This window comes from Pan paniscus, chromosome 18 (assembly GCF_029289425.2).
Source record: "Pan paniscus chromosome 18, NHGRI_mPanPan1-v2.0_pri, whole genome shotgun sequence".
In the NCBI taxonomy this organism is placed as follows: Eukaryota; Metazoa; Chordata; class Mammalia; order Primates; family Hominidae; genus Pan; species Pan paniscus.
In genome coordinates, this window is record NC_073267.2 from 11,178,308 (window position 1) to 11,193,604 (window position 15,297).

The 15,297-nt window shown below is 47.8% G+C and overlaps 1 protein-coding gene across 4 annotated transcripts in view; it reads right to left on the bottom strand.

Moving 5' to 3' along the window:
* Positions 1 to 15,297, bottom strand: part of TEKT5 (tektin 5) — a 75,625-nt gene that overhangs the window by 13,215 nt on the left and 47,113 nt on the right. For 3 of the 4 annotated variants that reach the window (XM_055099485.1, XM_008960377.5, XM_003808290.6), the window contains exon 6: positions 2,994 to 3,148. The exons of the other annotated variant lie outside the window; for it this stretch is intronic. In XM_055099485.1, the coding sequence (XP_054955460.1) occupies positions 2,994 to 3,148 (155 nt within the window). The remainder of the gene's footprint in view (positions 1 to 2,993; positions 3,149 to 15,297) is intronic. 4 annotated transcript variants of the gene reach the window in all.

Consider the following 15,297-nt stretch of genomic DNA (forward strand, 5'->3'; position numbering starts at 1 on the left):
AGATGGGACAATTTAGCCACTGGAGAAGGGAGACAGCCTGAGTCCTATCATCCGCTCAATTCCCAAGACAGCCATGCATACAAACCAAAACACAACATACACACATGCAGACGCAGACACACACACACACACACACACACACATGGCCCGGCTCCTGAACCAAACATGCTCCACCTCCTTGCTCTCTGTCTGTCCTTCTCAGTGGTATGACTGTTCAACGGGCAACGGGAAGGCAGAGAGCTTGCCAAAGCAGTAGGTCCTCCAGGCAACTCCCCCAGAAGCCCTGTTCTGTAGAAGTCCCCTGGTGGGGCCGTGCACAGTGGCTCATGCCTGTAATCCCAGCACTTTGGGAGGCCGAGGTGGCTGGATCACTTGAGGTTAGGAGTTCGAGACCAGCCTGGCCAACATGGTGAAGCCCTGCCTCTACTAAAAATACAAAAATTAGCCGAGCATGATGGCAGGCGAGTGTAATCCCAGCTACTGGGGAGGCCGAGGCAGGAGAATCTCTTGAACCCGGGAGGCGGAGGTTGCAGTGAGCCAAGATTGTGCCACTGCACTCCAGCCTGGGCAACAGAGCAAGACTCAATTAAAAAAAAAGTCTCGTTGGGGAGGCAAAGGGATCACCTGAGCCCTCCACTCCAGGAGGTACTGGGGTTCAGCCTGAGCATCGAAGAAGCAGGGGCAGATGGAAGAGAGGTCAGCAGAGCCCAGCCCCCACTCTCCTGCACCCAGGACCTAGACCCTATCCATCTCACTTCCAGGGCTGAAGACCTAGCAAGCCAGCAGCAGGTCTGCTGGGTGTTGCTCTGTTGCCCAGGATGGAGTGCAATGGCGCAATCATAGCTCACTGCAGCCTCCAACTCCTGGGCTTAAGCAATCCTTCTGCCTCAGCCTCCTGAGTAGCCGGGACTACAGGTACATGCCACGATGCCTGGCTAAATTTTGTATTTTTTTTTTTAGAGATAGTGTCTTGCTGTGTGGTCCAGGCTGGTCTCAAACTCCTGGCCTCAAGTGATCTTCCTGCCTCGGCCTTCCAAAGTGGGAGGGACCCCAGACCCTCAAGTTCAAAGCCTTGGATCAATGTGCCTGCCCCTCCACCCCATCCCAACACATACCCTGCTTTTTCCATTTCCTAAATGGTTACTTAGGCGGTAACTGAGGCTGTGCAAAAATCATCGCTTGGGCACCACCCAACACTTTTTCTTGATTATCTATCCTCCTTCTCCTAACTGATACCTCTCTTCTTGACATCTTTTCACATCTAGCAGTGGGGTCTCCACACCAGGATGGAGGGAGCAGGGTCCATCGCTGGACCAAGACCTGCGCTCCCTGCCCAGTGAAGCCCTGGCTTAGTGCTGTGTGACTGGGACAGCTTTTTCAACCTCTCTGGACCTCAATTTATCTTCCCATTTGACAACAGTAGGAGTAACTGACTTCCCAACTCCCCTAGGAGTAAGACTAAAGGGGATAGAACTCAAAAGAAGCTCAAGGGATTGCAGTTAGCCATCAGGGTGAACTTCCCTTGCTGTAGGCTAGGGCTGAAACAATATGCCCAAGGAAGCCTGAGGATGGTCCTTTCCATCTTTTTCTCTTGGGGGATATCAACTCAGTATCTTGTCAAAAGAAGTACTGCTATGAAACCTGGTGAGCACAGCCCTGGGCACAGTGAATGCAGAATAAGGTTTATGGAGCAAATGAGCAGCTGAAATGGGGCCGAACTCAGTCTCTTCCCACTCCACCAGAAACCCTGTTAGTGCCCATAGGAGGATGTTCCAAGGATGACCCTCAATGATCCCCACCTCCTGGCTTCACATCCTTGAGTGTGGACCTAGAGATGCTTCTAAAGAAGAGCATGCAGAAAGAGTGATGGACTGTCACTCCCATGGTTAGGTTACAAAAGACTGTGACATCCTTGCTGCTGGTACTGTCATTGTCCTTCTGGTTTGCATGCTTTGTTGAAGCAAGCCACCATGCTGGAGAGACCCATGGGTGAATGAGGGTGGCTGCCAGCCAACAGCCAGCAAAGAACTGAGTTCTACCAACAAGCATGGGAGTGAGCTTGGATGTGGAACCTTCCCCAGTCCAGCCTTGAGATAAGACCACAGCCCCAGCTGACAGCTTGATTGCAACCTGCGGAAGACCCTGACATGTGCAACATAGCAAGGAACCTACTAGCCCAATTCCTAACCCACGGAAACTGAGATAACAAATGTGGTTCTTTCAAGTCACTACCTTTTGGGGTACTTTATTACACAGCAATAGACAACTAAGATAATGCCCCTAGCATGGGGAGAACAGAGTGGCCAAGTGGTTTGCCCCAAGTCATACAGCACGTTCATGGGAAATAATCCCCATATCTGATGACCTGTTCCTTCTTGGCCTGGCCATCATCCTATTACAATCCCCACCCCACGCCCCCCACAAACCTCCTTTCTGGGCTGGCATGAGCTTTTGACCCCTGTCCTGTGAGAAAGCCCTTCGTCAACAGACACCAGCCTCTTTAGCACAGCAGGATGGGTGGGATCCATCAGCCAGGAGCTCATGAGGCTCTTCCAGGGCTTCATGGTAAGAACTTTACAAAAAGGGAGGTGGGAAATGAGTGAGGAATGGGTGCCTCTTTCATGGAAGCCTGGAGAGAGAAGGTAAAGCCACCAACTGGGAGGCGACCATTCATTGCCTTGGCTTTCAAGGGAAACAAGAGGGTTTCTAGAGCACAACGGAGTTACACAACCACCCCTAGTTTAGGCAAGTGAGAAGGCCACAGTGCACAGGTGGGGCTCCCAGTGATGAGAAAGCCACGCAGTGGTACAGCCCGAGCTGCATCTCAGAACTCCACCCACACCCTGCACTCTACTGAGTTGTGGGACTGCATGTCCTGATTGAGGGAGGGTCCATTTTTCAGACCCAGTGCGCCTAGAAGCTCCTGAGACTCACCCCTTCCCATTCCTGGATTCCCAGGGGTTCTCCTGCCTCCTCTGGCCTCCCTCACTTACTTGAACTGCGGGATGTCCCTGCACAGCTCCATGTTGGGGCGCCGGGTCCGGCACTCCAGCCTTGTCTGGGCCACCTTCAGCGGGCCCTCCTTGGCTATGATGGACCTTTCCAGCAGCATGATGGTGTTCTCGGCCTGGAAGATCTCCTGCAGCGTCTGCGAGGGAACACACAGCTGTCACCACCCACCAGGCCCTTCTGACCTCCTCTGACTGGGGGCCTGGGGGGAGCTCAAGTCAACTAGGTCAGCCTCCAGCCAGGCACTTAAGATACCCCTTCCCCGGCCTTGAGCACCTTTAGGGCAGGAAGCTCACCCTTCCTAAGAAACCTTGAGGCTGGGCGCGGTGGCTCATGCCTGTAATCCCAGCACTCTGGGAGGCCGAGATGGGTGGATCACCTGAGGTCAGGGGTTCTAGATCAGCCTGGCCAACATGGTGAAACCCCGTCTCTACTAAAAAAACAAAAATTAGCCGGGCGTGGTGGCAGGCGCCTGTAATCCCAGCTACTCAGGGGACCGAGGCAGGAGAATCGCTTGAACTCGGGAGGTGGAGGTTGCAGTGAGCTGAGATCGTGCCACCGCACTCCAGCCTGGGGTACAAGAGCGAGACTTTGTCTCAAAAAAAAAAAAAAGGGTTAGAAACCCTGAGAAGCCGCTTCAGGTACCCTCTTGTCACCGGGGCACTGTGGACATGGAAGACGGGCCAGTACCATGGTTGGTTTTGTTCTGAACCTCCAATAGCCATTAGAGTTGCCAATCAGTGCTCAGCAGGAAGAAAGCAAAGTAAGGGAGTGAGGGAGAAGAAGAGGGAGAGGAAGGGAAGGAGGAAGGCAGGCCTTTCAGATTGACAGAGACTGTTAATCTGAAATAATCTCTAAGCCAATCTCTAAGCCAGTTTCACTTCATCTGGGTTTTTTCATATATACATACATACATACGTGTGTGTGTGTGTGTATTCAAACAGACTCAGAGTTTACCTTCTTAGTAATTACCTTCTTAATTACTAAGAAAGTAAACTCTGGATCTGTATGTATTTTCTATTATTATTATTATTATTATTATTATTATTATTATTATTTTGACATGGAGTCTCGCTCTGTCGCCCAGGCTGGAGTGCAGTGCTGTGATCTGGGCTCACTGCAAACTCCGCCCCCCAAGTTCAAGTGATTCTCCTGCCTCAGTCTCCCAAGTAGCTGGGATTACAGGCACCTGCTGCCTCACCTGGCTGATTTTTTTTTTTTTTTTTTTTTTTGACGGAGTCTCGCTCTGTCACCAGGGCTGGAGTGCAGTGGTGCGATTTCGGCTCACTGCAAACTCCGCCTCCCGGGTTCACGCCATTCTCCTGCCTCAGCCTCCAGAGTAGCTGGGATTACAGGCGCCTGCCACCATGCCTGGCTAATTTTTTTTTATATTTTTAGTAGAGACGGGGTTTCACCGTGTTAGCCAGGATTGATTTTTGTATTTTTAGTACAGATGGGGTTTCGCCATGTTGTCCAGGCTTGTCTCAAACTCCTGACCTCAAGGGATCCACCTGCCTCGGCCTCCCAAAGTGCTGGGATTATAGGCATGAGCCACCACACCCAGCCTGCTTTAAAAAAAAAAAAAAAAAAAAATCCAGAGTTTACCCTCTTAGTAACTAGATCAGTGACTAAAGAAGGAAGAAGGGAAGGAAATAAGAATGCAAGAAGGGAGGGAGGGGAGGAGGAAGAAGGAGGGGAGAGGGGAGAGGAAGGGAGGGAGAAAGGAAGGCAGGAAGGCAAGAAGGAAGACAAAACTTTTTATCTGTCAAGATATTTTTCCCAATATGATGTCACCATTGTACCCTACAATTTATGAAAGTGCCGATCTCAGGGAGGGGCAGGCAAGAGCCTGCTAAGGTCTGAGAATGTTCTACATCTTGATCTGAAGGTTTCACAGATATAAACATAGATGAAAATTCATCTTCAAAATCCATCAAGCTGTGAGCTTTACTGACTGTGATGCCTCAACAGAAAATACAATGAAAATCAGAAAAAGTCAAATCCAAGGCACGATTGGTGAAATGTCAACATTTGTGTTGGGTACATGAAAGTCTTTCATTTATTTCACTTTTTTGAGACAGGTTCTTGCTCTGTCACTCAGGATGCAGTGCAGTTGCGCAATCGCAGCTCACCACAGCCTCGACCTCCGGGGCTCAAATGATCTTCCCGCCTCAGCCTTGCAAGTAGCAGGGATTACAGTCACACACCACCACACCTGGCTAATTGTTTAATTTTTTTTCAAGAGATTAGGGCTTGCTATGTTGCTCAGACTGGTCTCAAACTCCTGGGCTCAAGCAACCATCATGCCTCAACCTCCCAAAGTGCTGGGATTACAGGTGTGACCCACAGCACCTGGTGGGAGTCTTTTATATGATTCTCTCTACTTCTGTGTGTTTGAAACTTTCCACAACAAAAAATAAAAGAATGAGAGAATGAACAAAGAATGGGCTCAAAAGCCTATGCATTTATTCCAGAAGGAAGCTGTCCTTGCACTTGGCCAACCACAAACACACCCGGAACTGAGACACTGGCACTAAACGATGTCACCTCACCGTGACTGAAACATCCACTCTCTACCCTATTGTCACCCAGTGGCCCTTGACCTGTGAGCAGTTCTGCTGGTCACGGTGTCCCTCTTCTGCAACAAGGCCCTTTGAGGACAGGCTGTCTTGACACCCCTTCCCAGACTCAGCAGGACACAGTGGCGAGGTTGCATGTGCTCAGTCCCTGAGAAGCCTAGAAATGACGCAGTGATGTCCTGCCATGATGGCCTTCAATGATCAGAAGGATGTGCCAGTGCAACTCATGATCATGAAGAGTTCGATTTCATTTGCCTAGAGACTCTATAGCACCTAAAGAAGCTATTCATCAGCTCCACCAGGAACATCTTCATGGGGTCACCTGCTAGAGATGCACCTGCTCTTCCATACAAGGGCATCTGCTTTGTGAATGTGACTGCTACCTTGATACAAGACCACAGTGAGTCAACATCTTTGACCATTTCTACCCTGTTCATCGTAATTAATGAAGAAGATAATTCAAAGAAACAACCAGTGAAGGCTTACTTGAAAGGTTCATCATCAAAACCATGGAGGTCTGGGGAAAGAGACAGACAAGACTATGATGTAAAACAAGAAGTACTATCTGCAAGTGATGGGGATAATTAATTCAACATTTGTTCAATACCGTTTACCTTTTCCATTTTAGACTAGTAATAAGTGACAATGATTTACAACAGAAGGGTCCCAAAGGCACCTTCAAATCATACTCAAGGTCGGGTGCAGTGGCTCACACCTGTAATCCCAACATTTTGGGAGGCCAACATGGCAGAATCACTTGAGCCCAGGAGTTTGAGACCAGCCTGGGCAACAGAGCAAGACCTTATCTCTATAAAATAATTTTAAAAGTTAGCCAGGCATGGTGGTGCACGTCTGTAGTCCCAGCTACTTGGGAGGCTGAGGCTGGAGAACTGTTTGAGCCCAGGAGTTCAAGGTTGCATTGAGCTATGATCGCACCACTGCACTCCAGCCCGGGTGACACAGCAAGACCCTATCTCTAAAAAACAAAAAACAAAAAACCCAAACAGTTGTACATTCCAATATATTCTCCATCCACACACCCACACACCAGAGACAGACTGGGAATTATAGGAGTGCTGAATTGGAAATTAGACCACCAGGGGCCAAATCTTGTTATCACCACTATACCTATAAGACCTATACCTATAAGACCTTGGGCATCCATGTCCTTAAATGGAGGTGATAAAAGTGCCCGCCCAGCAAGTGTGTGACAAGAATAAAATGGAATACTGCACGTGCAGCTTTCCAAGAGTCCCTAGCACATACTAAGTGCTCATCAGAGGTCAGCTATTCCAGTGATCACACTCTATTTTTCAAATAAGAGACCAATACATTGAAATACCATTGTTTCCAAGAAGCCTCATCCCATCCTCCTAATTGAAACAAATCACATCTCTGGCATAAGCAAAGGTTTGTGTCTCCACTAACACACGTCAGACAGACTAGTTCACAGCAGGGTAGGTTGGGTCCCCCAGTCAGAGTGTGAGCCACTCCTCAGGAGGGTCCAGGCCCACCTGTCCCCTTCTGTGTCCCCTCTGCATCTGCATCCTAGCGACTGCTCCCAGATCGGCCTTGGGATTGGAGGCTGGCACTGCCTCACAGTGTGATCTCCCACCAGCCCACCCCTAAAGCTTATGCATGCTGCTTCTTTCTTCTTTTTCTTCCTCCTCTTCCTCCTTCTCAGTCTTTCTCTTCCCCTTCTCCTTCTTTCTCCTCCTCCTCCTCCTCCGTGGGACAGGGTCTCTGTTGCTCAGATTGAAGAGCAGTGGCGGGGTCATGGCTCACTGCAACCTCTGCCTCCCGGGCTCCAGTGATGCTCTCACCTCAGCTTCCTCAGTAGCTGGGACTACAGGTGCCTGCCACCACACTCAGCTAACTTTCTGTTGCCCAGGCTGGTCTCAAACTCCTGACCTAAAGTGATCCTGCCACCTCAACCTCTTGAAGCACTGAGAATACAGGCATGTGAGCCACCATGACTGGTCTGTACCTGACTTTTTAAAAAATAGATTTTTTAAAGCTTTACAGCTTTGTTGAGGCATAGTTGATATACAATAAATTACACATGTTTAATGTTTACAATTAGCTGAGGTTTGACTTATGTATATACCCATGAAATCATCACCATAATCAAGATAGTGAATGAATCCATCACTCCCAAAGGTTTCTGTATACCGCTTTACAATCCGTCTCTCCTGCCTCCGCCTACCCTAGGCAACCACTGATCATAGATAAACACTTCTGTCATGGTGCATTAGTTTGCCTTTCTAGCATCAGAATCTGACAGTATATATATATTTGTTTTTGGAGGGCGGTGGGGGGGGTCTGGCTTCTTCACTCAGCATAATTATTTTGAGAATTATTCATGTTGTTGTGTGTATCAATGATCTGTTTCATTTCATTGCACAATATTCCACCATATAGCTAGACCACAGTTTTCATCTAGCCACCTGTTCATGGACATGGGGGTTGTTTCCACTTTGGGGCTATTACAAATAAGAGCTGCTATGAATATTTGTATCTGAGTCTTTGGGGAGATGTATACTTTATTTCTTTTGGGTAAATGCCTAGGAGTGGAATAGCTGGATCATAGAATGGGTCAATGTTTCACTTTTTTAGAAACTGTCAAAGTTTTCCCCCAGGTTTCTAGTTTTCATTCCCACCAGCAGTATTCACGACTGTCAGTTGCTCCCCACCTTCGTCAACACTTAGTGTGGTCAGTCTTTTTAATTTCAGCCATTCTCGTGAACATGTAGTGGTATATTATGGTTTTAATTTGCATTGTGCTTGTCTCTTTGAAGAGCAAGTCTTCAGAGAAGCATGTGGATTAGCCCAGGTGGTACAGGTGGGCTGGCGGGTTGCGGTGGGGCCTGAGGGGTGAGCATCAGAGATGATATTAACCGAAAGAGGCTCCTATCCCCACACTCTCCTCCCATGGTCCCCAAGCACCAGCCACTGAGACGTTACAGCCAAGAGGGGCCTGGTATTTCCAAGGGAGAGGAAAATACCACTCCTCATCTCCCAATACACTTAGGTGATTATAAGCAGGCACTAGAAACCCCTAAATTCCCCAGACCCTACCATGTTTGGAGTTGGGCATTAATATCACATAGAGGCCTGGCGTGGTAGCTCATGCCTATAATTGCAGCACTTTGGGAGGATGAGGTGGGAGGATCACTTGAGTCCAGGAGTTTGAGACCAGACTGGGGCAACATAGTGAGACCTTGTCTCCATGAAAAATAGACAAAATTAGCCAGGCATGGTGATGCGCGCCTGTAGTCCCAGCTACAAGGGAGGCTGAGGCAGGAGCATCACCTGAGCATGAGAGGTTGAGGCTACAGTGAACTGAGATCACGCCACTGCACCCCAGCCTGGGTGACAGAGTGAGACACTGTCTAATAAATAAATAATCACATGAAAGGAGGAGAAAGGGATCCTGTCCCTTGAACATCTCCACTGGAATTAGGCAAAGCCTTCACAACTTCTAGCACGAGACTAGCTCCAAAGAACAGTCGCAGAGAGCGACAAGCTCTGAAGAAGCTCGGTTCAGGCAATTCCTTGAAATCTCTCTTCCTGTTAAAAGCTAAGGGGCTGGCCGCAGGCTGGCAGGGCTGAGACATGACAGAGCTACTGATATTCACCCAAACCAATCTGGATTGCTGTGCCGTGCCCCTGGCCAAATCTCTTGCAGTATGAGTACATGACACATGTCTTATCTTTTGTGTTCTAGAGCTTTGATATCTGAGGCCTTGCTGACCCTAGAGGCACTGGCCCTCCCAGGGTTAGCCAGTGATAACCTAGCGATAAGCAGACAAGTCACCCTGGAGCACACTCTTCAAATGCAAAGCAACCAACCTAGAGCCCATAGTCCAACCACCTCCTTTACTGGGCATTCACTGTCCACCAGGCCACAGTACACCTGCTCTAATCACCCCAGGCCAGGTACTATTCAACTAGGGACAGTCCCTATCCCCCAGAGCCCACTGAAATGATCCTAATTAGCCATTCCTAAGCCTCTTACCCTGCCCCACCCTGTCCTTCCCACGGAAACCATAACAAAGGCTCCTGCCCACATTTCTCCCCCTCCCTCCCTCCTTCCTGAGCCACCCCAGTGCTCCCCCTGTGGACCCATGTGGTGTGGAATGCCCCCTCTTCTTGGGAACTATCTTTCTGATGGTGATCATCTGTTGATCTGTTGCCCTTAGTCTGGCTTCTTTTACTTAGCCTATTGTAAGAATCATTCACATTGTTGTGTCACTGGTCTGTTTCACTTTACTGTTCAACATTCCACCTTAGAAGTAAACCAGGGACAGAAAGTTAAACACCACATGCTCTCACTCATATGCAGAAGCTAAAGTGTTGATCTCATAGAAGTAAACAGTAGAACAGAGGATACTACAGGCTGGGAAGGGAAAGGGAAAGGGAAGGGGATAGAGAGTGAGTGCTTAAAGGATACAAAGTTACAGCGAGGTGGGAGGAGTAAGTTCCAGTGTTTTATGCCACTGTAGGATGACTAAAACATAAGTTCCAAATAGCTAGAAGGCGGATAGTGGATGTTCCCAACACAAAGAAATGATGTTTGAGATGACGGAAATGCAAGTTACCCTGATCACTACACATGGTGTGCGTCAAAACATACGCACAATTACTGTGTCAATTTAAAAAATAAAACAAAGGCTGGGCACGGTGGCTCATGCCTGTAATCCCAGCACTTTGGGATGCCGAGGCAGGAGAATCACTTGACGCCAGGAGTTTGAGACCAGCCTGGGTAACATAGTGAGACCCCATCTCTAAAAAAAAAAAAAATTATCTGGGCCTGGTAGCTCATGTCTATAGTCCTAGCTAGTCAGAAGGCTGAGGTGAGAGGATGGCTTGAGCCTATGAGTTTGAGGCTCTACTGAGCTGTGATGGCACCATTACACTGCAGGCTGGGCGACAGAGTGAGACTCCGTCTCTTAAAAAAAAAAAAAAAGTAAAAGTAAAATACAAATATAAAAAAAATTTACTGTATGATTATACCTCAAAATTTCCACTAATACACTGTGTTTTAAAACAATGAGGCCAGCTCTTCACATAATATTCATGCTATAGCCTGTGCTGTCCAACATGAGGCCGAGGGCCACATATGGCTGTTAAGCCCTTGAATGTGGCTAGTGCAAATTGAGATGAGCCATAAGTAAGCACGTAACATGCACCAGATTTTGAAGACTTAGCACAAGAAAAATGTTATAAAGTATCTCTGTAATAATTTTTATATTGACAACATGTAAAAATAACACTTCGGTATATTATTACCAAAGTATTACGCATTACATAAAACATATTATTAAAATCAATTTCATGCCTGGCAGGGTGGCTCACACCTGTTTTACCAGCACTTTGGGAGGCCAAGACGGGTGGATCACCTGAGATCAGAAGTTCCAGACCAGCCTGGGCCACATAGTGAGACCCCGTCCCTACTAAAAATAGAAAAAAATTAGCCAGATGTGGTGGCGGGCGCCTGTAATCCCAACTACCCGGGAGGCTGAGGCAGGAGAATTGCTTGAACCCGGCAGGAGGAGGTTGCAGTGAACCGAGGTCGCACCATCGCACTCCAGACTGGGCAACAAGAGCAAAACTCTGCCTCAAAAAATAAATAAAATAACATAAAATCAATTTCACATTTTTCGCTTTTTCAAGCAGCTACTAGACACTTTAAAGTTACACAAGGGGCTTGCACTGTATTTCTAATGGACGGCGCTAGTCGAGACCCTGCTGAGCGTTTTTCAGTTTACAAAGTCCTTTCCCATCTTTTACATCATTTGATACCCACAACAGCCCTGTGAGAAAGTGAGTCAGTGACTACTATTCCCATTGTACATATGAAGTCAACTGAGGCCCAGAGAGGAGCTATAAACAGCTAAGTGCATCATCAGAGGTGGACATGAGGCTTGAAACCCTAAAGTCATTTTTCTCAAAGTGGCGTTCGCAGATCCCCACATCGGATTCTTCCAGAATGGCTTATTATCTGTGCAGATCCTTGAGCCCTACACACTTACTGCATCCAAATCTCACCTCTCCAGGTCCTTGCTTAAATGTCACCTCCAAAGAAAGAGCTTCCCTGTCTACTCTATTCAAAATGGACAGCCACCTCCATCACTCCACCCCTCACCTGGCTTCCCCCTTCCTTCCTGGATCTATTTGTCTGCATGAATCAATTTGTCTCCAGACCCTATGGGGGCACCAGGAAATGGCTTCCTCACTAGAACATAAGCTATCAGAAATCAGGGGCTGTGTTTTGTTCACGCTGTTCTCCCATCGCCTATAACAGTGTTTGGTGCAGCATTAGGGTTACCAGTTAAACTACAGGACTCCCAGTTAAATTTGAATTTCATATAAACAACAAAGCACTTTCTCGTGTATGTTCTGTAATGGACTGCCTGAATGTTTGTGTTCCCCCAAAATTCCTATATTGAAAGCTTAATCTGTCCCAGTGTGTTGGAGGTGGGGCCTCTGAGAGGCGATTAGGTGATGAGGTGGAGCTCTCGTGAATGGGATTAGTGCCTTTATAAGAGACTACTTTACTCTCTTTCTGCCAGGTGAAGAAAAAACAAAGGCTGTCTACAACCCAGAAAAGGGCCCTCACCAGAACCCGATCAGGCTGGCACCCTGACCTTGGACTTTCAGCCTCCAGAACTGTGAGAAATAAATTTTGTTGTTTACAAGCCACCTAGCCTATGGTGGTACTTGGTTATAGTAGCATGAATGCACGGAGGCAAGCCCCCCCAGTTATTGCATGAGACATACTGATGTTAAAACATGATTTGTAGGTCAGGCACAGTGGCTCACACCTATAATCCTAAACACTTTGGGAGGCTGAGGTGGGAGGATTGCTCGAGCCCAGGAGTTCGAGACCAGCCTGGGCAACATAGTGAAAACCCATCTCTACAAAAAATACAAAAAAATTAGTCAGGTGTGGTGGTTTGCACCTGTGGTCCCAGCTACTCAGGAGGCTGAGGTGGGAGGATTGCCTGATCCCAGGAGGTGAAGGCTGCAGTGAGCCGTGATGCACCACTGCACTCCAGCCTGGGCAGCAGAGCAAGATCCTATATAATAATAATTTGGCCAGGCACAGTGGCTCACGCCTGTAATCCCAGCACTTTGGGAGGCCAAAGCAGGCAGATCACCTGAGGAGAGGAGTTCAAAACCAGCCTGACCAACATGGTAAAATTCCATCTCTACTAAAAATACAAAAATTGGCCAGACATGGTGGCAAGCACCTGTAATTCCAGCTACTGGGAGGCTGAGACAGGAAAATCGCTTGAACCTGGGAGGCGGAGGTTGCAGGGAGCCAAGATCACACCATTGCACTGGGCTGCAAGACTGGGCAACAAGAGTGAAACTCTGTCTCAAAAACTAAATAAAATTTTAAAAATATAATAATTTGTTGGCTGGCCATAGTGTCTTAGTGCCTGTAATTCCAGCACTTTGCGGGGCACTGAGGTGGGAGGATAGCTTGAGCCCAGGAGTTTGAGACCAGCCTGGGCAATATAGTGAGACCCCATCTCTACAAAAAAAAAAAAAAAAAAGAAAAATTGGCCAGGCATATAGTGCACATCTGTAATCCCAGCTACTTGGGAGGTTGAGGAAGGATTGCTTGAGCCCAGAAGGTCAAGGTCGCACTCAGCTATGATCACAACACTGTACTGCATTCTAGCCTGGCCAACAGAGTAAGACTCTGTCTCAAAAAAAAAAAAAATTTGTTGATCTGACATTCAAGTTTAAATGGACATCCTGTATTTGTCTTTGCTAAATCTGGAAACCCTACTTATGGTAGTAGCTCAATAAACATCAATTGAATGAATGAATCACAGTGGGATCTGGAAGTCTAGATTTTTAACCAGCTTCCCCCCAGTGACTCTTGTGCACACTCAAATTTGGGAACAACCTGCCCTACAAATTATAGAATCCTGCCCATCTCGGATTTTAAGATAGGGGAAAACTGATTACACAGTAAATTGCTCCTGAATGAGGTGGGATTGCAAGTATAACACCCAGTCCCTGCCTTCAAGGATTTTACAATCACTTTGTTTTTTTCCTTTCTCATAAGCTGTAAAACATTCACACATCTTAATATGCAAGGAATGACTATTTGAGTGAGGTTGGGCCCATACCCTATGGGCACCAAGAAATTGCTTAAAACAGAATTTTTTCAAAGAATCAGTCCTGGCTTCTGTATTAGCTTAAGAAAAAATCCAGGAAAAACAGACAGCAGTTTGCTTCCTAAAGAGGACAAAAGGATGCCTGTTTCCTACTGGTGGAGTCAAGACAAGAAGCTGGGTTATGGGAGGGCAAGGAGGCCCAGCCTCCTCCAGAGCCCACCTAGGAAGGAGGCCAGCCCCTCACCTGGTCCTCCGTGAGCCACAGCAACTCAGCCCACACGCTGGTTAAACATTATCCCATAAGAATGTTCTGTGCCCAGCATGTGAGTGGCATATAAACACTCAATGGGGGAACACCTCTCTTGGAAGCCCTGGGGATTTTCTTCAGAAACCTCCCCTTTGTGGGGGCAGTGGGTGGGATGTACAACCCTTAGAATGCACCACTTCAGCCCAGCGCAGAAGAAAATAAAGCCTTATATAGATGAAAAATGCTTCTTGGTGCCACTTTGCCCAGTGTTTGCCCTGTCATGGAAAACAGCCCCTACCATCTAGGCGTACCTACTTGAAGAGCCTATTGCTGGGGTGGAGGGGACATTACTGAGGGTTCAGCGGGTGATAAGAAGCTGCCAGTGGGCTGGGCGTGGTGGCTGACAACTGTGGTCCCAGCACTTTGGGAGGCTGAGGCAGGCAGATTGCTTGAGCCCAGGAATTCTACCAGCTTGGGTAGCATGGTGAGACCCTGTCTCTACAAAAAATTTAAAAAAAAATAAGCCGGGCGTGGTGGTGCACACCGGTAGTCCCAGCTACTCAGGAGGCTGAGGCAGGAGGATCGCTTAAGCCTGGGATGTCGAGGCTGCAGTGAGCTATGATGACGCCACTGCACTCCAGCCTGGGTGACAGACTGGGACCCTGTCTCAAAAAAAAAAAAAAAAAAAAAAGCAGCAGCCACCTGTGGTACGCGCCTTCCCCGCCCCACCCTGAGGCCATCCAGGGCAGCTCCCAGGATGCTCCTCTCCACCAGTAGGCGCTGTTGCTAGGGAAATCTAGAGATGCCTCAGGCCAGAGACCTGAGCCTACCTTTATTTGTTCACTTTCTCTTTATTTGTTCACTTTCTCCATTTCCTGGTCACCATGCTTAGGGCTCAGTCAGCCTGTGATGGGGACCTGAAACTTTACAAAAGGCCTGTCTCCTGGGTCTGGGAAAGGAAGAGCTAATACTCATTCATAAGCTCAATCCTTTCTTCATTCATTCATTCATCCACAGAGTCATTGATTCATGTGTCAGTGCAACAAATGTTCGTTGAGCACCTACTTAGTGCCAAGCACTGTTCTAGGCGGTGGATCCGAGTAAGCACAACAGCTGGAAAACCCTGTCCTTGTGGAGTGGACATTCTGCTGGACTTTACACTCAGTTGTTTGCTTTTTTACACAACAATCACTTGTTGAGCACATACGAGTACTGGCTACAAGTGAGACAAATGGTCACTGTCAGCATCACAGAACTCAAGTCCCTCCCACCTCCTGTTAAAAATATTTATTAAATGCCTTTGATGTACAGCACATGGGTGGGG